Source organism: Periophthalmus magnuspinnatus, chromosome 2, assembly GCF_009829125.3.
Source record: "Periophthalmus magnuspinnatus isolate fPerMag1 chromosome 2, fPerMag1.2.pri, whole genome shotgun sequence".
NCBI classification, from domain to species: Eukaryota; Metazoa; Chordata; class Actinopteri; order Gobiiformes; family Gobiidae; genus Periophthalmus; species Periophthalmus magnuspinnatus.
Genome location: NC_047127.1, coordinates 6,144,187 through 6,168,693, shown reverse-complemented (window position 1 = coordinate 6,168,693; position 24,507 = coordinate 6,144,187). Strand labels below are relative to the sequence as shown.

The 24,507-nt window shown below is 39.4% G+C and overlaps 3 protein-coding genes across 7 annotated transcripts; 2 read left to right on the top strand and 1 right to left on the bottom strand.

Moving 5' to 3' along the window:
* Positions 1-11: 11 nt before the first annotated feature.
* LOC117382442 (PI-PLC X domain-containing protein 1-like) lies at positions 12-5,758 on the bottom strand. The gene is made up of 7 exons (XM_033979627.2): positions 5,608-5,758; positions 4,108-4,244; positions 3,427-3,552; positions 2,344-2,499; positions 1,420-1,532; positions 841-911; positions 12-483 (listed from the first exon to the last, which is right to left on the bottom strand). The coding sequence occupies exons 1-7, from the start codon at positions 5,690-5,692 to the stop codon at positions 203-205; spliced, it is 969 nt and encodes a 322-aa protein (XP_033835518.1). The 5' UTR covers positions 5,693-5,758; the 3' UTR covers positions 12-202.
* Positions 5,759-10,764: 5,006 nt separating this feature from the next.
* LOC117382314 (four and a half LIM domains protein 2-like) lies at positions 10,765-13,630 on the top strand. Its single transcript, XM_033979452.2, has 6 exons — positions 10,765-10,792; positions 12,190-12,349; positions 12,416-12,590; positions 12,679-12,848; positions 12,916-13,102; positions 13,261-13,630. The coding sequence occupies exons 2-6, from the start codon at positions 12,194-12,196 to the stop codon at positions 13,410-13,412; spliced, it is 840 nt and encodes a 279-aa protein (XP_033835343.1). The 5' UTR covers positions 10,765-10,792; positions 12,190-12,193; the 3' UTR covers positions 13,413-13,630.
* A 348-nt stretch (positions 13,631-13,978) lies between these two features.
* c2h7orf57 (chromosome 2 C7orf57 homolog) lies at positions 13,979-23,956 on the top strand. Of its 5 annotated transcripts, none has more exons than XM_033981739.2 (8): positions 13,979-14,124; positions 16,554-16,608; positions 17,960-18,133; positions 18,565-18,649; positions 18,801-18,924; positions 19,184-19,248; positions 20,770-20,864; positions 22,173-23,956. In XM_033981739.2, the coding sequence occupies exons 2-8, from the start codon at positions 16,566-16,568 to the stop codon at positions 22,235-22,237; spliced, it is 651 nt and encodes a 216-aa protein (XP_033837630.1). In that variant the 5' UTR covers positions 13,979-14,124; positions 16,554-16,565; the 3' UTR covers positions 22,238-23,956. The 5 variants fall into 5 exon arrangements, with proteins under 5 accessions (XP_033837630.1, XP_033837638.1, XP_055082763.1 ...); XM_033981747.2 differs by having other exon boundaries at positions 13,989-14,124; positions 19,184-19,236; XM_055226788.1 differs by having other exon boundaries at positions 14,007-14,124; positions 18,801-18,879; positions 19,184-19,236.
* The last annotated feature ends 551 nt before the right edge of the window (positions 23,957-24,507 follow it).

The window sequence follows — 24,507 nt, the reverse complement described above, 5'->3', positions numbered from 1 at the left end:
AACAACCTTTAAGTGTGATGTTCTTAAGTTTAGAACAGGAAAAACAATAGCAAAATATATATAAATGCAAGGCTTAAAATTCATTATAAAAAAAAAACATAATATTTTTGAATTTCAAAGGTTTCTGTACATACATGAAAAATATTTATACATATTTACAATACAAAAATACATTTTCACTAATATCAACCTGAATTCCAAATTAGTCCGTGGTAGATCGGTCCAGCTTCCCAGGACAATTTAAAGTGGAATCCAGCAGTTTATAATTTAGTCCAATTACAATGGAGCAGAATTGACTGAAGCCAATGAAGTCAGAGCACAAGATGTTAACTCCGTCCCTTTGAGCTCCTGGCCGCTGCTGATTGGTCCAGCGCAGCAGCAGGGGCAGTCCTCTCAGGGTGAGTTTCTGTAGGTTAAGCGAAGGGTGGAGGAAGACGTAGGCCAAGTCCTCAGTCAGGTTTAGTCCACTCACAAAGAACTTCTCTGAAACACACAAGACCAGAGAATCAGAACAGCTACGGTGAAGGTGTCTGAACTTTAAAAACACTGAGGAGCGATATGTGGAGGAGACTACCACCTCATGACTTCAGCAGGTGGAACAGGGTGTTTTGAAGAGATGGACTTGACGAGTATTATTGGTATCATTATATTGGCTGTATGTTAATCATGCAACAAATACTTTTATGTCCCAAATAAATACATTTTGTCATATTTTTTTACAAAGTTTATTTATGAACTCTGCTGTTCTAGTAGTGCATACTATCATTATGTCCTTTGGCAAGACACTTCATGTATGTGGTGTGTGCCTGAGTGACTGTTGAAAACGCAATAGTGACTTACCTGGTCTCCCACCGCTCAGCTGATTGTCCAGATATCGGATGACCTCCTTGGTGTTTGGACTGTTGGCGTACCTGGACAAAGATCACATGACCATAACGTGCTAATAGTAATACTCATAATAATCATATTTATAGTGATTTTGTGGGAAGGTGCAGGGAATCGTCAAATGTTGTCTTTTCTATTAGACAAGCCTGTCCTGACTTTAGATCAACTTATCAAACGAAAAGACAAATGTTCCATAACTGCACTTTTAAAATTGTCATGGCACTGGAAGGGATCATGTTCAATACAGTTATTTAAACAGGCACTATGCAACATTTCTTGTCTCCATGGATGTTATTACTTTGCCTAGAATGTCCCAGTATGGCATTAAACCTATCCAGCTATATCTATACAACGCAAGTTACTGGTCAAATCTGTAGAGAGACAACCCAGCGCACCGTAAGAATGCATGTTTTTCAGTGTATTTTTGATCAAAAGCAATAACATTTCCATGGTAACAACACGTAGCAGACCCTTTCCATGAAAATTTACATATTGTACCTTTAAATGCAAATATTAATAATGCTTGTACAGTACCAGTATGGGATTGAGGTCCACAGCTGGGGATGCTCCTTCACTATCTGGTCCTCCTCATAAGACACAATGAGCTGCTGCCCCTGGAGCCAGCACGAGCTCAGAGAGGGATGCTCCTACGATGAGATACAAGGAACTGTCAGCTGTCCTTCATGAGATTAAGTAGACTTCATTTGTCTTCTACATTTCACCCAATTTTTTGTAGATTGTGAGCCAGGATCTTGGTTGGGAAGAGTACCTAGCTGGAGGGCTATCCTGTTGTGCATGTTTTAAGATGATGGGGAAACTAAATTACCCTGGGGAAACATAGACTGACACAGGAAGAACATGCAAACCTTACACTAGAAGCTTCATGTGATGAAAGCTGCTAACTACCCTGCCACAAGAGGGGGCATTTTACTTCTATGGTGTATTAATTTCTAACACATAACATATTTAGATCACCTTTTATTGTTTTGATAATGCTATATTCGCCAAAAAACAACATATTTGGGAGCATGGGTGACATAGGCTTGTGGGCTGAGCTTTGGACAGGGAGGGTTCAAATAAGGTCCGGGAGAGATCACTAGATTACTCAAACATGCATGGATGACATATAAAACTTCTTCAGGCATGTTTTTGATGATGGAACAACATTATAACATGATAGAAAGCAAAAAAATATATTCATATGTTCATTATAAATCGAGTCTTTCTTCATTCTTTATAAAGGTTAATTAGATTAGTTATTTTAAAGTGTTACCAATATTTTTTTTTTTGTTATTGATTTATTACTATAATCTACAATATACTCTATAACATGTTTCCTCCAACAATAAGGAATTTTGAAAGCTAAAATTTTAACAAAACATTTTTAATATATTGTCTAAGGTTAACAATAACAAATATGCTAATGATCCAGTGACTGTTGCAGTTCCATTCGGTCACCTGTGGGGGGCAGAGTTTGGATCCGAACAGTGTAAGGATGAAGTGCACCAGATCCCGGTGGTCGTCATCTGTCATGCGCTCAAAGTGAGAGCAGCTGAGGATGACTACTTCTCTGGGGTGAGCCTCCAGCCAGATGCACAGCTCCTCTAGCGCCTCCTGTGGCAAGTCAACAACACAACACAATCAAGTTAGACCATCATTAAAGGGGACATAGTAGGTCAAATTTACTTTTATAAGCTCCAACCATTAGTTTACTCAGAATTCATGCATGTTTGAATAATCCTGTATCCTCAGAAAATCTCTGTTTTCACTTAATCCATATCTCTGCATACTTCTCTGTACTGTAGGGATTAAAAATGTCACATTATGTGGTAATTCTTCAACAATAAATGAAAATCTGCTACTTGCTAGAGTGAAATGCTACTATGAAGGTTTGGGCCAGTCAGTTCTGCAGTTGTAGAAATGTAAATAAACGGGATCTATGTATGTTAGTTTAATCCTAAATATCTTGGTGCTGATATCTATATATATGTGGAATCTTTTATACATTACTTTTGGTATGATTAATTTAAAACCCATCACTGTACACTCTGCACCAACCCGTGTGAACACTCTGCACCAACCCGTGTGTAATTCCCATTTTTTGTCATGAGGGCGCCAGGTTTGTCTTTCTAAACAGACGAGTGACTTCAAATGACAAAAAAAACAACAACCAAAAACAAAAAGCTCTTCTATTTACTCAGTTTCTAAGGAATTTGTGAACTTTTTATTATTTTACTACAATTGTTGAGCCTTGTTATTTATTTTAAAAATATATAATGGCATTGGCAATTATTGGTTATCTGTCACAACAAAAAGACAAGTATTTGATATTGATTATTTGGTAAAAAGGAGCTAGAGGAAGTGTCTGGGGTGAGAGGGAAGTCTGGGAATCTCTGCTTAGACCGCTGTCCCCGTGACCTGGCCCCTGGTAAGCGGAAGAAATTGGATGGAACTTTGAAAAATTCCATATGGGACCACATTAATCGATCGATCACACATTCCATAAAAAATACACATAACACATTTCCTTCCATGTTGTACCTTCACAGATATCAGTGTGTAAACTCCATGGGCAAAAAACAACGTAGCGCCCCCTGCTGGTTTCTTGGCGATCCTCAGGTCCAAGAAGCGAATTCCCATTTCACATTGGACGCAGAGGACGGACCGCTGCAGACACAAGGAGGAGCATATCAGCCCACTGACAGGTAGACCAAAGATGGAGTGAACATTGGTTATGGTTGAATGGAGAAGTTTGTGCTTTTTAAATTAAATATATGGATATATCTCTAGAGAAAATGTAAGTATGAAAAAACGTGAAAGACAGAGCTACTTCAGAACATCTTAATTATTCAGCAGTTTATAAGCATTTTTTTACAACTCTCAGAGACCAGAGTGGAGTTTTGTCGCAATGGTAAAGCTAACAACAACTAGCATGTTAATACGTACTTACTGATAATTGGGCAATGAAACACTTTATAATTAGATGCAGACTTTAAACAGCGGGCTTATTTTGGCCTCAAGAGTTGCTTATACAATATATATATATATATGATAATTTGTCCTCTAGAGCAACTCCCAACATATGTCCTGATTTTTCCTCAAGCCTCCTCTGCCCTAGCTCCACCGCAGCAGTAGAACCATCAGCCTATTCAGCCTCTCATCCACCTCCACTGTTTCTCCCTACATTTATCCATTCAATAGATAGTTGTGATTTGTTTGTACCTGTGTGGTAGACCAGCGCTGGATGCAGGGCCGTGTGCAGCAAGGGAAGAGACAGTCCAGGAGGCGGAGCAAAGTGGGCTCAGACTTCAGCACCGGAGAGCTCATGTCCAGGCAGAAGGACATGCTGTCATGGCTACCTGTGAAGAGGGAGGGGCCAAAAGGATCTAAACTTGTCCTTCTGCTGACCCATAAATGCATCACTGGTCAGACTCCACTGTATCTGCAAGACCTGATCACTTTGCAATCTTCAAACTGCACCCTCAGATCTTCAGGTGGCTCCTTCAGGTCCCCTCCACTAGGCTCCGTACAATGGGGAACCAAGCTTTCTGTTCAGCTGCACCACAACTCTGGAATTGCCTCCCTGTCCAGCTAAGAGCCACACAGAGCTGGGACTTTTTTTTTTTTAAGCTAATCTAAAGACCTTTTTATTTAGAAAAACTTATTGTTGATGTTTTTAGCATTTAGCAATTTAGTATTGGTTTAAAGTTCATGTTTTATTGTAGCACTCTAAGATTCTATGGAATGAATTATTATTATTATTCATTCTGAGTTATGGCAATATTCAGTGGTGGAATATGAGTAATTAAAAGTACTTTGTTACTTCAATTAATTAGGAATGGGACACAAGGTTTCCACAACATGCGAGATTAGGTCCACGAGATTCTGACACAATTTATCAGCCTAATAAACAAATCGTCCCTTTCAGTTCAAAATTTTTGGCTCACAATTTGTTATTTATTTTAATTCATCTGTTTGTTCTCATTGTAGCCCTGCTTTTTGGAACTACAGCTTCTCAGAAATGTAAATTAGTAAAGAACCCTTTTTTAACCAATCTCCTTACTTTAATATGACTATGTATTTACTTACTTCCTGTTTTATCCTTTGTAAAATGGTCATAACATGTCATAACTTATTGAATATATAGGCCATTCTTTATTTTATTTTTTTTATTTTTTCCTGTTCCTATAAACACACATCTGGGTTTGATCTTCTTGAATAAAAGGTTAACCTGTACTTCTACATATAGAGCAGGGCTGTGTACTTTCTACTCTACTGCAAGTTTGAATTGGTTAAGTTGTAAGCATGCACAGTATAGGCCAATAAGTTTATCAGGCTGTCTATAAATAGGCCTGTGCATCACTAGGCTCTATTATGTAGCAAACTATTATGCGGCCTACTAGTCTGACAGCCTTATTTGTAGGTCAGATCTGTTTTTGTGTAATCTTTTTCACTTTGGTTAAGCAATAGACCACAGAAAAGAGAACTCACCTACTGTGGGTTACTATTTAAATGTTTATAGCCTGATTCTAACATTTTCTTTGCACTTTTTCATCATGTAGGACAGTTTATTTTCCCTATTTTCCAGCAAACAGGTCTTTACGCACAGGTCAAGTACAGATGCGCAACAATGTCTGAAGTGTTTGGTACTTTCCGCGCACTGGTGGCTCATATTCCGGGTTCATGAGGTCGATCTGTGGTTCGGGTCGGTGCTGTTCTTACCCGGGATGGCCAGGTCCCACAGCGGGGCCTGGAGCAGCGGCCCGGGCAGACGGGACATCCAGTCCGGGTGAGAGTCCGGCTCCATCGAGGAGTTTTAGGGCTCATCGGCTCTCACTGATCTGTCTGTCATTTTCACGGTTTGTTTACATGTTCTTCCGTGTAGATCTTACTTCCTGCAGTCTCTTTCAAAATAAATCACACGGCACACAGACCTGAGATGAAAAATCTAACAGGCCATTACAAGAGCGTGACTGTAGGGGGCAGCACGTTAGGGGCCCGTGGACAGCTCACTGAACTCAGTCCATCGGGCTGACCTTACATTCCCATCTGTGAAACCTGTCTTTTTCAGTCTTGTGTTTAGAAACAAACACATTTTCGTGAGTCTGTCATAGGACAGTGGAGATGCTCTGCTCCTCAGGATTAGATTACACTAAATACATTTACACTCTGTGTTTGTGTGCCAGCAGCAAGCACATTTAATGGGCCTAATAGCAATGATTTACAAAAAGCCTCAAAATAAAGCATCAGAAAATATAAAGGTCTAATGAATGTGTTTATGCTCTGGCCCCGCCAAGGGACCAGCGCAGACATGATCTTTTAATGACTCACATAAAAGGACAGAAACAGGACATTTCACTGGAGACACGTCCATCAGCAGCTTCTGACGGAGATGAGACTCATGCAGGGACCTCACATTAGCCTATAAAATCTGCTCCCTCTGATGACATTATGATCACAGCTACATGATTTTGTTCGTCTTTGAAAAATTTGAAGATTCTCATAACCAAACCATTAATATAAATGTTCTAAATGTGGGGCTGTGTCGCCTATAAATAACATGGAATGAATGTGGGGTGATTTTCCAGTAGAAGGAAATACACTTGTTATGGTGGAGAATGATCAAGAACCCAGTTATTCAATCAACCCATTTAAGCTGATGGGATAAAGTCATTATGGTGAATCGCCTTTTTAAAACCCTTGGAGAGATGAGCTACCTCACTGAAAGAGCCAGGCCCAGGACAAAGATGTTCTGAGGATGTGATGGAGGAGAAATGTGTGTTTGTATTTTTGTGCTAGCATAATACTACACCTCTAATCTGGGATAGAAAATACAAAACATTTTATGCTATAATCCAGAAGGGTGACATGAAACATCATATATTTAAAGGAGCTGTGTAACCTGCTCTTCCTGTTTTAAAAAAGACTACAATCTTAACCAGTGTCTTAAACTGCAGATGAGCTTTTTTCTGTCTCAGTATATGGACAAGCCTTATGTGGAAGCTCAGAACCTCCAGAATCCATTCACTGAGCTGCAGACGTTGCTCTAGCACTGATTTATGACTGGCTGCAGGTGCTGGGGTTTAGGGAGTGACCATTCAGATCAGAGAGAGAGAGAGTTCTTTTAGGTTTAGCATTGGAACTGGCAATGCAAATAACTCACATGAGGCTCATTCTGCTTTCTGATTGGATAACCGTCTTGTCCATCAGGCCCAATGTTTTTGTTATTAAGAATAAATCAGAATTACAATCAGTACAGGTTATTTGACTTGAACATGAACATCATATCTGGGGTCATAGATGGGTTAAGTTTATGACATTTTAAATCAAAGAGCTCTGGATTTAACTGTGTACGATGAAGCTCCAAATAAATAATATCTTACACTTATTTCTGTAAATCTCTCAGAACAGTAATGAAGCGTAACAATGTTGACACAAAACCAGTGTCATGCCATTCTCGCCATTTTCCCACTCATCCATCCTAAATTCAATCAGCTTCAGTCCAGCGCGCTTAGCCTAAACTGCCCCTTCGTCCTGACATGTGCTACTGTAATGAGTTAACAGCAGTTTACCCAAGTCACCATGGTAGCGTGACGACCCCCGTGTTAGCTATACATACAGTAACTCGCTGTCCACCGTTTCTCAGAGCAGCTGGTCATCCGGATATAAGCCGACCCCAGATGGCCGGGCCAACAGAGCAGAGCTGTGTGCTGGTTTAAGTGATCCAGAGGGTTAAATGTGAACCAACTTGTTTAGTTCCGAAGAAGCAGCTATGGACAGTACATGCAGTAACTTGATTAAACATTGTGACCTGAAGCGGCCCTACTCACAAAACAAGGAGGGCCTATAGGGTATACCTGTTTGTTACCATTAGAGAAGCTAACATTAGCAGTTATACAATAAGCTACAGTAACACAGGTCCAACCACTCTGAACCGAACATTACCTGATCCAAAATGGCCGTGCCGACAGAACAGTGTTGTGTTGATGCATGCTGGTTGTTTGTAAATTATAACTTGATTAAACACTATAACCTTAGGTGGCTCACAAATAAAGAAGGGCTTAGAGGGTATACCTGTCCATTACCCTGAGGTAGTTCAGCAGTTATTCACCTTATTCTGGAAGTTGTTGTTGGCGCCGCTATTGTCATTCAGTTGTATTATTTTGCATGGGGCCGCCAGTCTTGACAGTAAATAGTTTCTCTAGAGCATGCAGAGCCGTTTTAAAGCCTCCAGAGAATCGGTGCAGTGTTGACTTGTTGGTCACATGAACATTGAACGTTTTACACAAATCAATCTACCTCAGTAGCTCAGTTGGTGCAGCATTTCTTCACTGATCTGAAGGTTGGATGTTTGAATCCCGCTCTTGACCAAAACATCATTGAGTGGTCAGATCCACTTACACTTACGCAACTCCAGCTCCCAAAGATGAATGTTGTTGTTGTGTCCTTGGGCAAGACATTTAACTCGCCCCCAGTGTTTGTGGTGTGTGATGGGTGAGTAGCTTCTTGATGTAAAACGCTTGAGTGCCTTGATGGGGGAAAAGCGCTGTATAAAAATGTGACCATTTACCAAAAGTGGACAGAGTGGAATAAGTTCAGTACATGATGTCATGTTTGAAATCTTTTGATTGGTTCTTTTATGTATTTCATGTTGCATGTTTCATAGTTGCCTTTTTTAGATTTGCTCAAAATTTTGTTTTGTAATTAATTCGTTCTCAGAATTTTAAGTGTGTTAGTTTTTAGACCTACTGGTTTTCTATGAACTGGGAGTCATCCCCAAATTACATCATCACTATACAAGGCTGTGAATAGTATTAGAAACCACTGACTAAAATAATGTAATTTCTGCTTTCACTGAATTCTTCAGAAGTATTTCACTGGGATAACATGGAAAACATGAGTAAGGCTCTAATTTTCCGCTTTGCATTTAAAGGTGTAATATGTAACTTTTTCTTCATTGAATGTCCCGCAGTTTCAAGACCATATTGTGGGATATTCCAGGCAAAGCAATCTCAAGCAAGTGGTAATATATATATATATATATATATATATATATATATATATATATATATATATATATATATATATATATATATATATATATATATATATATATATATATATATATATATATATATATATATATATATATATATATATATATATATATAATATATTGCAGTAGATATTTTGCCTGTAACATGTAACAAAGCATGAATATGCAATGCTCATTGTACAAATTGTTTCCCAAATGCATTAATTAAATTAACAATTCATTTATTAAATTTCACTTACATAAACACAGCAAAAAAAACTCACATTCAGTTTCGTCAAGTACCAAAAGATCAATGATTTGTTGAAAAGGTAAATTGAACAAGGTTTACCCTTACTTATTTTAATATAATTTGGTCACATTCGATGGACCGGATTAATAAGCCCAAAGGGCTATCTGTGGCCCCCGGGCAGTAGTTTGCCCCTGTCATTTAGATGAAGGTCCAAACCCTTCTATTTTCCATGGAGATGTTTTATTTGGAAATGTCTAAGTGTTAAAAGTTGTGATATTGATTTAAAAAAAATGCATATTTTGGTCAACAGTCCTAAATCAATTTTTTTTTTTTTCCTGAATTTTGAGTATTTTGTTTTGTTTTGCTCAAAGCCAAAGCTTGAACTTGAAAACTTTAGTCAGGATGTTACCACGAACAACCTCAAATCATATGAAAAGTGCTTTTTACTTTTCAGTTCAGTTCAAAAATTGAGTAGAGTAAAAAGTACAGATACTTCCTCTCAAATGTAGTGAAGTAAAAAGTATCCGCTGTAAAAGGTACTTAAATAAAGTGTAGATACCTTAAGTTTCAGTATAAAGTACTGTACTTTGCAAAACTTTAGCTACTTGTACTTCTTTCCTTCCACCACTGTCAATCAATGCTGCTTGGGGAATCTGCCAGGGACAGGTGATCTTGAGGTGGGATGCTGGTCAGGAATACTCAGCTGGGGGGCTTGATGAAAACATACTGTTGTTGTTTTTGCTGCTCAAAATTCATTCCTGATTTTCTCACTGTGACTTTAATTATCACAGTTACAATTCTGGGTATCATGACCCTGTACACTTAAAGGAACTGTATGCAGCCTGTGCTCTGAACTCAACTTGCCTGGGCCTTAACCTGCACACAGAGGACACATACAAGTTTTTCTCAGTATTGGGAAAGGTCATGCTTCATGTGAAAACTCAAAACCTCCAGAATCCAGTCACTGAGCTGATAGCACTGATTCAGGATTGGCTGCAAGTGCGGGGTTTTAGTTAGTGACCATTTAGATCAGAGAGACACATTTTAGGTTTAAGGTTTTAGGATTTCGGCATTGAAGAGGGATTAGTCTGAGGCTCATTCTGCTTTCCGACTGGATAATTGTCTTGACAACCGAAACAATACATTTTAAATAAATAAATAAACAAACATCGGGTTCAGTGTTTTTGTAATTAAGAATAAATCAGCAATGTAATTATTATCAGTAAAAGCTATATTTAATTTGAAAACATATTTATATTGTGTCTGGGGACATAGATAGGTCATGTTTATTGTTCTTTGCGTCATGTGTCATATTTTGTCTGTTTTGTTGACTTTTGTGTGAAGCACTTTAAATACTATATAAATAAAATTTAATCGCATGTTTATAAAAAGTCTTACATTCAGCTCTTTTAAATGTATTAGTTAGAAAGTGTCTATATGGTTCCTGTCTGAACGCTGCACTTGGGGGTCATCCAGTGTCGACCTGTGAATATATAGCAGTCTGAATATATCCGCCCCCTCGCCCCCCTCACCCGCCGGACCTGCTCACTTTTAAAACGCGGACGGTCAGAGCGGAGGAGCACTGGACGAGAGAGACAGACAGACGGACAGACGGAGAGAAGGTAAGTCACTTTATGGACAAACGCTGTTCTTTGGTGGTTTTGCTTGTCACTACTTGTTTCTTAGACATTATTTTTAAAAGAACTGAAATAACTTTAACTTTTTTTCTTTTTGTATTGCCTTTATTTCAGTGTTTTTTTAATAACTTGAATGCCAGGTGTGGTTCGCTGCATCATCATGATTTGAAGATTGTTTAGAAATTTTATTAACAAAAGTATCTGTCAAATTAAATTAAACAGTGAAATGAATGAAGTTGAGTGGCATTAACCAAAAAAAAATAAAAAAAATTGTATAACATTTTTAATTAATTAATTTATTTATTTTTACAAATTGCAGAAGTATCTTGCACGTATTATACTTCTAATCCTACCTTTACAGAATCACATTGTTATCTCTGCAGGGCTGAAATTGCAGTTCTTTGTTGCAGCAGTAAAATGCATTGTAAATTCTATGATTAATTATATTATATATTATAGTCCCTGATTCGATAATCATAATGAGGTGTATACATTTTAAACTGTTGTATAATAACAAGCACTGTAGCATTCTCTAAAGAAGATAAACAGGAGGTTAAAAGCATGAAATATTAACATGAAATCCAGTGGAGGGAAAAAGTATTGAAAATATTCTAACCTATGACGTGCAGTGCTAACTTGTCTGATTTATAATGCAATGAAGTTCAATACAATTACATTTCCATTGCATTGCATTACGAGTACATGTTTAAAATCTACTCAAAATAGAACATTTACTAAAAAAATATCTATTAAATCACTGAGTTCATGTAGTTCATTAGTTACTTTGTTGGGTGCAGTTATGGTCCTTTGTTACCTCAGCCAACCCCAGGAAGATACAGGCAAAGAACTTTAAAAGCTATAACTTGGTGATTCTGTCTTAAAATGACAACAGCATTTAAGAAAAAACATTCCTATGGCTCTTGTTAATTAATTATTCAGAATGCTAATCAAGCTTATGGGAGCCAATAGAGCCCATCCAAAAGAACCAATTATATGATAAGAGTTGGCCTGCTCCTCCTTAACCCAATCAGCCTGTGCTTTGGTTGAGCCGAGGACTTTCATGAAACCTAATTGAACTTTGCTTCTGGGGAAATGTGGCTCTTTCACTTAGTTAGATTTGAAGTCACAGTATTTCCATTACTATAGTGAGGTATTTACGTAGCAGTGTGCTCCATGTCTGTGCACAGTTTGCCACATTCCTGCACATAATGGATCACATATGGCACTCTATTACGGCCGTGTGATTCCACTGTCCTCTCAGCTGTCTGGGACCAGGTCAGGGCAGGACTCGTGGGAATAATGCAGTATTTATTTAGACATATGTTTGACTATATGTGCAGTTTTCCATAGGTGATGTGTTCTTTGTCTCTGTCGTTTATCAGTGCCATGGCCGAGCGTTACGACTGCACAGAGTGTGAGGAAAGCCTGTTTGGGCTCAAGTACATCCTGAAGGAGGAAAAGCCCTACTGCATCAAGTGCTATGAAGCGCTCTTCTCCAACACCTGCGAGGTCTGCCTCAAGCTGATTGGCTGCACCAGCAAGGTAAGTCCCGCCCCTCCCTTTCTACTATGGTACCTGTGGTTGGGTCTGACCTGGGGACTGTTGTAGGACCTGTCATACAAAGATCGTCACTGGCACAGCGAGTGCTTCCTCTGTGTGAAGTGCAGCCGCTCTCTGGTGGAGAAGCCCTTTGCCACCAGAGACGATCAGCTCATGTGCACCGAGTGCTACAGTAATGAGTACTCTGCCAAGTGCCACAGCTGCCTCAAGACCATCATGCCCGGTAAGACCACTAGAAAGACATTGTCCTCTTTCAGACACTTTGAAATACATCAGATGCCCTGGAGCACTGACAGTTCCTCCTGTGACAGGTTCCAAAAAGATGGAGCACAAAGGTAACAGTTGGCATGAGAACTGCTTCAGCTGTAACCGCTGTCAGCAGCCCATCGGCACCAGGAGCTTTGTCCAGAAGGACACTCACAACTACTGCCTGCCCTGCTACGAGAAGCAGTTTGCCCTGCAGTGTGTGCACTGCAAGAAGGTACAGTCCCAGCATCCACCACTGCACCAACACACAAGACACATATATAACATGCTCTGCTCCACAGCCCATCACCACAGGAGGGGTCAACTACCGGGACCAGCCCTGGCACAAGGAGTGCTTTGTGTGCATTGGCTGTAAGCAGCAGCTGGCCGGACAGCGTTTCACTTCCCGGGACGACTTCGCCTACTGTCTTGATTGCTTCTGCAACCTGTTTGCCAAGAAGTGTGCCTATTGCACCACCCCCATCAGTGGTGAGCTCTATGTGTGTTGCTTTGTGTGTCTGTGTGTGTCTTATTTAGTCCTGTTTAGTCCCCTTTAGTCTTGTTCAGTCCTTGTGAGTCCTCATCAGGACTAAGCCTGTATGTCTCATTGGAATAATGAGTGTCACATTGATCTCTCTCTCCCTCAGGTCTGGGAGGCAGTAAATACATCTCGTTTGAGCAGCGTCAGTGGCACAATGACTGCTTCAACTGCAAAAAGTGCTGCGTGTCCCTGGTGGGGCGGGGATTCCTCACCTGCAGAGACGATATCCTGTGCCCAGACTGTGGGCGGGACATGTGAGGACCACGCCTCTGTACCTCTTCATTCTCCACTAACACCTTTGACCTTGTATTGTTTGATTTGTGGAGGTTTTGTGCATGCAGTATATTCAATACAATCTATATTTTAAAAGTAAGATTTCAAAAGTATTATACTAACTAAAGCATGATAAATACATTTATAATACATTTGCATTATGTTATTTCCAAATAAAAATTGGTGTTTGTGTGATATGGACTGTATGTAAAATATTTAAATAATTAAATAAATAGTTATAAAACACATGATGGATTATGTTTTCTGTTTACAAAATCTGTCTAATGAAATGTGTAGACTGGTAATGTTTTATTGGATATAAAATGAAAAAAGTAAATTAAAATAAATAAATAAGTAAATCAATCAATCAATCCTTGGTTATTGGTTATATGAAACTTGATTTTTATTTTCCATGTAATTTTTAGCATGTTAGGGTCTAAAATCTGTCTTCCAATCTGTCCACTAATCTAGAAAATGGCACGTATCCAAAATGATCAAAGAAAAAAAAAAAAAAAACTGGTCTCAGACAGAGTGCAGCGCTGTGTGTCGTAGACGATCTTCGTCCTCACCGGAAGTGAGCAGCAGGTGCCAGCGGAAGTGAGTGTGGTCCGCCCCGCTGAATGAACAGAGCCGAGACATCTCCAAACCGCTCATCTCTGCACGATCCGTCCCTTTTTCAGCCGATAAAACACTCTCTGTAAGTACGTGCGTGCTTTTGTCACATGCGAAAACTCGTGTCAAACGAATACAAACAGTTTATCGCTTCCTGATCGCCTTGTAAAGATGGTCCTTGGAGCTAGCGAGGCGGCTATCCCAATTAGCACGGCTTTGTTATTTCAACGGCTGCGTGAAAACAACCAACTCTTTAGTCCTAAGAAGGATGTTAGTCCTGAAAGAAATGTGCTTTTACGCCTAACGTGGATAAATAGACTATAAATTGTACGTAAAGGTTAGGATGTGCAAATTGGCTTATACATTGGATGGACGTTTTGATGCTCCAAGTGGCAGCAAGTGGAAGTGATGAGTAAAGGGAGGGGTGACTAGATTTTTAGGACATAAATAATAAAACATGATGCAGAAAGAGGGTGCACAGAAGCTTTTAGACTGTTTAAGAGAATCCTCAAATGTCCATCTAGTCTATAAATTCAATACTAATTTAAATGATGTCCTATATAATTACTGTTGTTCATTGGAAATAAAATTGGAAAGCAGAAAGCCTCCTCTAAACTCTCCACATTTATGGCTGGGTTTTAGATGACATGTCTTATATAGGCCTATAATATTTTATGGACTATTACAAAGTAGTGGTAATAGAAATGATCAGATGACGTGGATTTTGCTAATAGGTTTACTACACCATCTAATAAGAAAATAGCTTCATGTATGGATTACATTACAGATAATTGTAGGTTAAGGTTTTGTTTACTCATTTTGTTTTAATCATTTCAGCTGCACCATAATTTGGCCGGCAAAAATATGTGTCCCAGATTTAGATTCTAGAAAGGCACAGCTGTGAAACACTGCATCATATTAAAACATTTTGTGTAAGGAAGTGAACATAATTCGATGGAATATCACTTTTCTGTTTTCATATTTTTTTTTGTAGAGATATAATGGCACTTAGATATAATGGAAAGTAACAATGTACAAGTAGTACATTTTTAGGTGTCTGTACTTTACTTAAGTCAGTTTTGGATACTTCTTTCTTTTATCTCACTTCAATTGTGAGCAGGTATTTGTACTTTCTACTGCAGTACATTTTTTAACTGGGCTGAAAAGTAAAAAGTACAGGATGTCCATAAAGTCTTTTTACAAAAACATACATAGGCAATTGATAAGATATATTAATCAGACTTGTTATATTATACTCAGTGGTTCCCATAGTTTTTTATCGCATTTAATGCACCTCTTTTGCACGATCTATGTTTTCCTCAGATGTTCTTAACGGCCCACTTCTCTTTCTATCTAACACTGTCCCTGTCTCCATAAATTTCATGTGCCATGCACAAACTGACAAATGTGATGGTGGCTGTCTTCGATACTTTGTTCTCTAGTTTTGTTAAGTCTGTGTATCCTATTTTGTCTCAATAAACCATGATCCTCATTACAAAAGCCGAAGTTAAATCTGGCTGATGGACACTGCTTTATATCTATCTGAAGGGAGGAGCTAACTACACTGAAACTGTAAACAGCTATTGTCTCCAGTTTCAGCCTTAATGGCCCTATTCAACCTGAATAGGGCCATTAAGGCCAATCTGACCAGAACAGAAGAAGCGGCTTGGATGAGCAGCGAAACGTCTTCAGTCCTACAAGGATTTGTCCAGTTGACAGATTTAACTTCGGCTTTTGCTATGGATCAGACTTTGATGACTGAGAGATTACACAGACACATTGTGCCTTCTCTTGAGGAGGAGCCATATATCTTATCAGTTGCCTTTGTAATTCAATTTTAAACTTGTAAAGAGACTGGGATGGGCACCCTGTACTGTTCATATAATTTGAAGGGTTATTTGTACCATGCTCGTGGTAACATCGTGACTAAGGTTTTCGAGTTTAAGCTTTGCCTTTGAACAAGCAAAAATAAATACACAAAATTCCTAAGAAAACTTTAAGAAAATGATTTGTATTGCTACTGCTGACCAAAGTATGTTTAATTTTTTTTTTATCAATATCACTACATTTAACACTTTAACAAATTGATTGAAATACTTTAAATAAGCCATTTTCAAATATTGATAGATGGATTCAAGTATTTGAGTTGGCAAAATTAGAATAACTGGGACATACTAATTTTAGGGGTTTTGTAATTGTTTTGGGACATGGGACAAGTCTTAACACCATTAAATTGCCCTCTGCTTTTACACTCCTAGACACCTTACACAAGACATACCCACTGCTGTGTTAAAGGCTGCATATGTTGGCACTTACACAATTTGCTCACTTCAGTTTACAGTTGGAGTTTGTAGACTAGACTAATCTTTTTTAAGTAATGTGTCTCAATTTAGACACCGCTTTAGAGATGAATGAGATCTGTTAACAACTGGAGGACCTGAATAATTTCAGCCTTTGTGGTTATTTAAACTGATTTCAATTAGATGTCGTTGATCGTGTCTCTCTGCTCCTCAGAAGTGTCTGAAAATGAGCACTGCTGTCCCCAACCACAGACGGGTCAAACCTGGAGGTGAGTTCATGTGCACAAATATATGTTTTTAAAAAAAAGGGTCTTTTTCATGTTCTGGTTTTACATAGCTGTGCTCCTTTATGCCTGTCACGATAACACATTTCAAAGGGTGATATATTGCTGAAGAGACATATAGCATAACATACATTAACATAATATTCATCAAGGGCCTGATAACAGATGAAGTGGAGGACCGACTGAGGACCATAGACTGGTGGTCAATGCAGTGAACAATCAAAAAATCTCATAAAAACAGGTTAAAATGAGCTACCAGACCTTTATTCATGCTTAGATCCTCAATGAGACACACTAAATATGTTTTATGGGTTTATCATGGTAGATCATCAAAAGAATTGCAGTAAAAAGTACTGCTTACGTTAATATGGGTTGATTTACCAGAAAGCTGAAGGGCCAAGAAGAACTGGTCTGAGGTCCCCATCACTGATCCAGAAACCATAAAGCAGGATTATCCCAAAAAACTATTCCTAATGTGCTATAATTGATGCAAGGTGAGACATCCCGGAGTCAAATATATTATAGAGAAAAACTTTAGATATGCTAATGTATAATATCATTAAATAAACATGAGTTGCAACAAATAAATAGCAGAATGAAGCACTTTAGGTATAGAGATCCATTTTAACCTCTTGTACCTGAAGGAGCAAGTCAAGACTTATCATTACCTTACAATGAATCCATTTATCCTGATTTTCCCATGTATTTGAGCAAAATGCATCTTGCCCCAGTACAGATAGATTGTATAAGCAGCTCTTGAGGTCAAAATAAGTCGTACTGCGTCTGCACCTAATTATAAAGCATTTTATCGTTCGGTTATCAGGAAGTGTGCAGTTAACTTTACTGTCACGGTGAACCTTGCTCTCTCTTTTTGAAACGCGCTTATAAAATCATCATGGTTCATAGTTAGGATGCTCAGAATGCAAAAAGTTTGGACCACTGCAAACTAAAATGAACTACCTCTGTTTTTCACATTTTTAAGATGGTAAAAATCAGGTAGAGCTTCTTTTAACAAGTATAATGTCTAATGCACTTTAGTAGTTGGTTTGTATCTATAATGAGTTATTTATTCAACCCTCTACAGCTCAAATCATAAATCGAAAAATAACATCATTAAAAATAATAAAATGAGGAGACTAGTACACAGAAAAGGTACCTGCGATAAATACTGGCACCCAAAACTAATTGCTCCATCCATCATATATTGCACTGTGGCTGTTTTGAGTACAAGTCGATATAGTAATTAACATGACTGGCTTAGGCTCCTTAGGGGGTTGCTGGCTCCCTTTACCCAAGCTGGTGTATATGAACGTGATATTTTGTGTGTGCGCTGTAGCCATAAAGCCCGGGGCAGGGTCCATCGGAGTGACCGGCCCCAGCTCCCAGATCCCCGGCCTGTCCCAGAACTCCGCCGACATCTCCCCGACGGAGCGCATCAGCTGCAGACGGGTGGGCATCTTCGAGAGCGACTCAGACTACGTCAAACTGGCCAAGCAGGGAGGACATAAAGGTAGACGCAACCGTGATAAGCATTTGACATTTGTGCTCAATATTGCAGTGAAAAGGTCTGTACACGTATATATTTGGGCAAAATTGGTATTGCCCCAGTACAGATATATTGTATAAGCAGCTCTCAGGGTCAAAATAAGTCTGCTGCGTACTGTCTGCATCTAATTATAAAGCGTTCTATTGCCCGATAATCAAGAAGCACGTAGTTAGCTTGCTAGATGTCGCCAATTATGGTTGTGGTCGCAAACGCAAAAGGGTAACTGAGAACTAACTTTGAATCACTGCAAACTAAAACGGACTAGCTCTGTTTTTCACATTCTTAAGACCGTAAAAATCAGGTACAGCTCCTTTTAACAAGTATTATGTGTAGTGCATACATAGATTACACAAGTTCTAATCCTCATTTCCTGTGTAACTCTGCTCTCCTCTTAGGTCTGCTGAGCCACGACGTTGTTGACGACGCACCCAAGAAGGCCTACTCCCCATCTAACTTTTTTGGCAACGATGAGTCCAAAAGGTGAATCCACTTCCTCTTCTCGTCTGACTCGAGCATGTTTGTGTGTTTTGTCTTTTTAACTCTTTTAACTATGAGGAAAGCATGTCCCGGGAGCACCCCACAACAGCACACGTGGTACCTCTGCCTGAACTGAGTGGTTTTGTGCTTGCAGTGGAAGTAACGGCAGCTCTCCCGACGGCCAGCCCAAGGGAAGGCAGCCCCTCACTGCCCCCTTCGGCACCGATAACGAGGTGCCCTGGGAGAAGGAGTCTGATAGGTTTTCTGGTACCAAGAAGGTGAACGGACCCACCGACGCCATTTTGAATCCCATCACCTCCTCATTTCAGTCACCCGCCACTTTGATCATTTGTTTCCTTTATGCTCTGTGATTTGTTCAAAGCTTTCAGGACTTTTTCATTTTCACCAACGCGACTAAAACTAATTTTGTCATCTTTTTTGTTAATGGCGCGTATTGCGTTGTATCCATCCCCATGTTTTTCGTATGTGACAATCCCACGCCCGTTCTAACATCTGCCCCTCTCTGCTCTATCCCAGGCGTCTCCGGATGGTGCGGTCCAGCAGATGGAGGCCATGTCCATAACCCACAAGTACAAGAGAACGTGAGGCCTATGACATAAAATGACTTGCATTCAGAATATTCATCCAAATTTGAGTAGTTTTGACAAGTGTAGTAGTTGTAGAAGGGATAGTAGGAGTATTAGTACTACTTTAGTTTTTCATGTAGTTAAGTATAATAAAAGGGTTGGCTGCTGTGTGCTGTCTACATCAAATTATAAAGGGTTTTTATCATGCTTGAACCAGGAAATAAAGCTGATTTGCTGGTAGCATTGACAGCAAAACTCCGTTCCGGCCTCTGAAAGTTATCAACAGTGGTTATAAACTTATTACGGTGAATAATTCCGAAACTAGGAATGCGTTTAGGAAATAAGGAATATTTTAGACCATTTTAAATCAGCTGTCATGTTTTTTAAAATGATCTGTTACTGCACTTCTAAGTTACATTTATTCTTGATTCTAAATTCTTAATCTTGTCCCAATGCAGGGGTGTCCAAACCTTTCTCATTAAGGGCCACATATAAAATCACAGACAACTCTGAGGCAAAACCGATTGAGGGCCATAGACTGGTCGCCAATACAATGAATACTTCAAAGCTGTGTGTTTATTACATTATTAAGTTAGACTGAACTAGACTTGTATTCACGCTTACAGCCTCAATGGGATATTTGATATGGGCTTTTTAAAGCAGATTTTCAGAAATGTACAGTAAAAAGTACTGTTTAAGGTAATGTGGGCCAATTCACCTGGAAGCTTGACGGCCAAGAAAAATTGATCAGAGGGCCGCATTTGGCCCCCGGGCCACAGTTTGGGCACGTCTGTCCTAATGTGTTTCCAGTGATTTTTCAATAGATTTTTTTTCTTCAAAACATTATTCTGCCAGTATAGTAAGATGGATTCATATGTATGTTTGTTTTGCTTGATATAAAAATGCACCCAGCAAAATTATTAATATTTGTCGACATATGGCAAGAAAAGACAAGTACACAGACTGTATATATAAATGGACATGGCTAACCCGCTCTTCGCCACGCTCCACAAAGGAAGTGAGCATGAGTGCGCTTCAGGCTCCATTGACTCTGGCTCCAATTCACTTCCACAGCAGTGGGGGTTGGGAAGGGACGTTACATTCAAGAGCCTCATTCCGGATTGGCTTTTTTGTTGCTATGATACTCGCTGTCAGAATTCCAAATATGGAAATCTGCTCCAAATTCGCCGCTATAACTGCTCTAGCCTCGATGAGCTTCATTTGACTGGAGCTGAACACTATGTGGGACGTCACACTCACTTAGTCCACTCCTTTATACAGTCTATGATACTGACAGTTCTTTTATTAAAAATGTAAAAATGTTGTATTGTGGCACTGATTACGTGTAACTTTAGCCATTTAGATTTTTGTTTTATAATAGTATATAAAAAAACAAACTTAAAACTAGTGAGCCAATCTAGCCTTACTTAGTACATTACTCAAAACTATTCAAATCTGATAAATCTTGTGAAATAAGTCATTTTAAGCACAACAGCTGTAGTATAAAGTCTAACACTGCCCCTCTGTCCTGCTCAGGTCTTATGAGAAGAAGGCTCCTCCGGTCAGCATGACCAAACTGCTGAGTCATGGTTACGTGGAGGAGAAGAAGTCCCCGGACGACGACACTTCAAGTACTACAACCTTTATTTATACAGCATATTTTATCAACACGCAGTTTAGTTATGCACAATGAATAAATATAACATGTAAAAACTATTAAAGAGGCGGTAGAAAGCTCCTAAGAATAGATTTTACCCATGTAATAACATTGTTCCCTCATCAAAAACATGCCTGAAGACGTTTTAGATGTCAGTTATGGATGTTTGAGTAATTTAGCGATCTCTCCCGGGCCCTATTCAAGCCCTTCTTATGGTTAGCAGTCCGATGTTCAGCCCACAAGCTATAAATATACAAAACGACACGCTACAACTTCACAAACCTGATTCGATGTGCAGTAGTTTCATTGGGGGAAAGCACACCGTTTTGGCTTTGAACAGCAAAAATGAAAGTGAAATTTATATACATTGTTTTTGGTGAATATACCACTCACACCAAGAATACAGATTGTTCAAGGTATTTTTGAACATCTCTAAGTGGATAAATGCAAGAGTGTAGAAAAGTGTAATGCCATAATGTGTCAAAACAATATCTCCATGGCGACAAGCGGGGAGTTGCATCGCACACCTTTAAAACCTCAAGTATAAACAGAAAGAACATTGAGAACCAGTATCAGGTGACAGTGCAGATATGGGACAGGCTCCTGGTCCGCCCCGTCCCCTGTCCCCGTGATGAGGCCTGATGTCTGGACCACAAATCTGATGGACAGACTCTCCGTCCCCAGATCTAAATGCCGTTTAACTGCAGATTAGCTAGTCCGGGAAAAGAGCATTTACATAACACTATTAATGAATTTATACTTGACTTTTAGTGTCACATGAGACTGTACACCTCTTTGTACACATAGAACTAACCTGTTATAGAGAAGTTGGACAGTACAAGAGCAGTCCACATTCCTAGGCACCTTTTAAAAAAAAAAAATTTTAACTGCAAAAATGTAAAAATCTCCTCTTGTCTTTTTGAAATTGTCTCATCCCACCCATAATTATGCTGGTTCTTTTGGGATCAAATCTGCTACAGTTCATTGTACCTTTTCTCACAGACCTGTCAGTATTTAGTGTAATTATGTATTTATTATGTATCATTTATATTAGATTTTTTTTGTTGGTAAAAAGGTAAAAATGAAGCAGCTAAACTTACCTAATCTTTTTGACAAAGAAGAGATTGAGAAGGATTTAATTGTTTTCTTCCCACATGTTTTAAAACAAAAAAATTACAAATGTTATCATATTTTTTGAAAGATGTTAATTCACTCAAAAAAAAAAAAAAAAAGAGTATATTCCAGGACTCCTCTAAGTATACCTCGTGTGTGTGTTTTCCAGGCGTGACGTCGGAGATGACCAGCACCCTGGCCACAGACGACGTGGGCGTGGACGACCTGGAGTAAGCCACGCCCATCCCCGCGGGGTCGCTCGCCAAACGCCACCAAGCGCACCCACCCCGCATTCACTGTCCATCTGCTGACTGTTAGCTTTCCACTTATGTTTATGCTACGGTACTTCCCTCTTATTTATTTGCTTAACCATGTAAACAAAAACGATTTTCTTGGATGTTTCTTGTGACCTGAAAACGTGTTGTGCATACTCGATTTGAGCGACTCCTCCAGGGAAAGAGCGTCCTTCTCTGCTTGTATGAAGATCGAGGATGTGAAAAGTGTTAGTGCTTTAAGTGATAAGTGTAATAATAATAATAATATAATCTCATTTGTTTGTTTCTCTGGACAGTTGGCGCTGCATGGATTAGACCAGGTTCACAGGGCCACTATGAGTACAGATCCAAATCAGAGCTTGACGTCAAATCTTACTGTTGCTGACCGTGGATCTATAATAAAAACCTGATAAGACACTCCCAGTCTGTCCTGGCGTGAGTTCGATTAGGGGCCGCTCCGTAGATTCTGCATCTCCAGCTTAGAAAGGATTGTCCCGTAGAGCGTTGTGTATTTTTTATGAAATCGAACTCATAAAACTGATCGATTCTGTAAGGATTCATCTCTTTTCACAACATGAACTTTTTAGATTTTTTATCCTCAAAGCGCCTAAAAGTTAGCTTTGTAAGACTTCACCTAGCCCCGCTCTGAGCTAGGCGAAGCTCCACTGCGCTAGCTCCACTCCACCCGCCATCGCGCTAAGTGGTCAGAATTACTGTGCAAATATTTCGAAATTAATGCGAAATAAATGTTTTTTGTTTGTTTTTTGGGACATCTTCCAGATCTTATTATAGTTCCATGTTGCTAATTCACAAAATGCTAGTAGATTTTAGCTAGTACTTGCACTTTCCAAGATGTGATCTGTTGGCATTCATTATTTTCATGCTTATAATTTAATTTACATTTAGAGAAATATTTAAAAGTCCACTGTGTAACTTTTTTTGGTTGAGAACGTACCACCTCCCAGTCTTTACAGAGATCATAGCGCTTTGCCTGGAAATTTCCACAGTATTACATTAAACAAATCTTTCATTTTTATTCATTTACAGGTTTAGCCTCATGGTTAGTGTTAGTGGGCGTGCCTCTTCACAGATCTGACCTGTAGCACCCGCTTTTTTCCATGGAGATTGATAAGGAACGTTCCATACAAAGCGGTAACATCTCTATGGAGACGAGTACGTGATAGACCCTCCGACAGAATAGTTACGTGCTTTAAAAACATCTGAAAAATCTGAAAATTAAGAAATTATTTGTTGATTTGATCTGAACATTTTCCATCACAAAGTTGACGTCAAGCCCTGATTCCCAGTATTAAACTACTGACACACATAAAAGCGTATTTTCAATGTCTTAACCTCGCCTTCTATTTGTATGGTGCTGATTAATGTGAATAACTTTTTCACCAAAACACGCTATGCCAGATTTTAAGTGAGCTTCATCGCTACAGGAAAACAGTGTAACAACATTATACTTAGTTTAGTGTATGAATTTTTGAAAATGTGGAACAAATTTGCTTTTCTGTTTCATTTTATGCAACAACTTTACAATTGTTTTGCCGGCTGAAGAACGACGGTGCCAAAAGTCTTGATGCCTGTTGAGTTGACCTGGTGCTGCGTGTTGGCTCTGTGTGCTGAGGGGGATGTACAGCTCCAGTGTTGTTCAATAAAGGCATGTGCATGTATCCTGTCTGTCTGTTCATTTCATATCTGCTGAATATGACACAATAGAATACGTTCAAAATTAGTTTTCCGCTAATGTGCCAACCGTTATAAACTTGCATATAGTTTCCATTTAAAATTACACTGTAAGAACACTTTTTGCTCTCCTCATGTTTGAGAACTCTTGTCTGGGGCCCCTAGAGGCTGGGTTTGGCTGCAGCCCCAACAGCCTGCCAAAGGATGAGCATGATAAACTATATGATCTAATAATAGATCTATCCAATACGCGTCATAACGCACAGATCGTTTTAGGTTCAGGTAAACGTAGGTCACCTATGGCCTGATTAACGGCCGTAATTAACTCCTGGCTCTCAGAAGGGCCAGATGAACTTGTGCGTGAGTATTTCCGTGTTGCTGAGTGGCACGAGCAGGTTTTCTTCTCGGCAGGTGAGCCGGCGTCACCAGACACATGACCGGCTCCTGGGATGCGCGCTCTTTGGTTCTGGAGGCTCCTCCCGCGCCCTCCAAGTGAACGCGCCCCGCTGAATCGGAGCCATAGGAGCTGATCGATTA

Excerpts from the sequence above, each read along its gene's own strand:
- c2h7orf57 (XM_033981739.2), top strand. The coding sequence starts at position 16,566 with ATGAGCACTGCTGTCCCCAACCACAGACGGGTCAAACCTGGAG. Across the intron at positions 18,925-19,183 it reads GGTTTTCTGGTACCAAGAAG|GCGTCTCCGGATGGTGCGGT; the intron begins GTGAACGGACCC and ends GCTCTATCCCAG. Across the intron at positions 20,865-22,172 it reads CCCGGACGACGACACTTCAA|GCGTGACGTCGGAGATGACC; the intron begins GTACTACAACCT and ends TGTGTTTTCCAG.
- LOC117382442 (XM_033979627.2), bottom strand. The coding sequence starts at position 5,692 with ATGGAGCCGGACTCTCACCCGGACTGGATGTCCCGTCTGCCCGGGCCG. Across the intron at positions 3,553-4,107 it reads AGCGCTGGTCTACCACACAG|CGGTCCGTCCTCTGCGTCCA; the intron begins GTACAAACAAAT and ends TTGTGTCTGCAG. Across the intron at positions 2,500-3,426 it reads ACACACTGATATCTGTGAAG|GAGGCGCTAGAGGAGCTGTG; the intron begins GTACAACATGGA and ends GACTTGCCACAG.
- LOC117382314 (XM_033979452.2), top strand. The coding sequence starts at position 12,194 with ATGGCCGAGCGTTACGACTGCACAGAGTGTGAGGAAAGCCTGTTTGGG. Across the intron at positions 12,350-12,415 it reads TGATTGGCTGCACCAGCAAG|GACCTGTCATACAAAGATCG; the intron begins GTAAGTCCCGCC and ends GGACTGTTGTAG. Across the intron at positions 13,103-13,260 it reads TTGCACCACCCCCATCAGTG|GTCTGGGAGGCAGTAAATAC; the intron begins GTGAGCTCTATG and ends TCTCTCCCTCAG.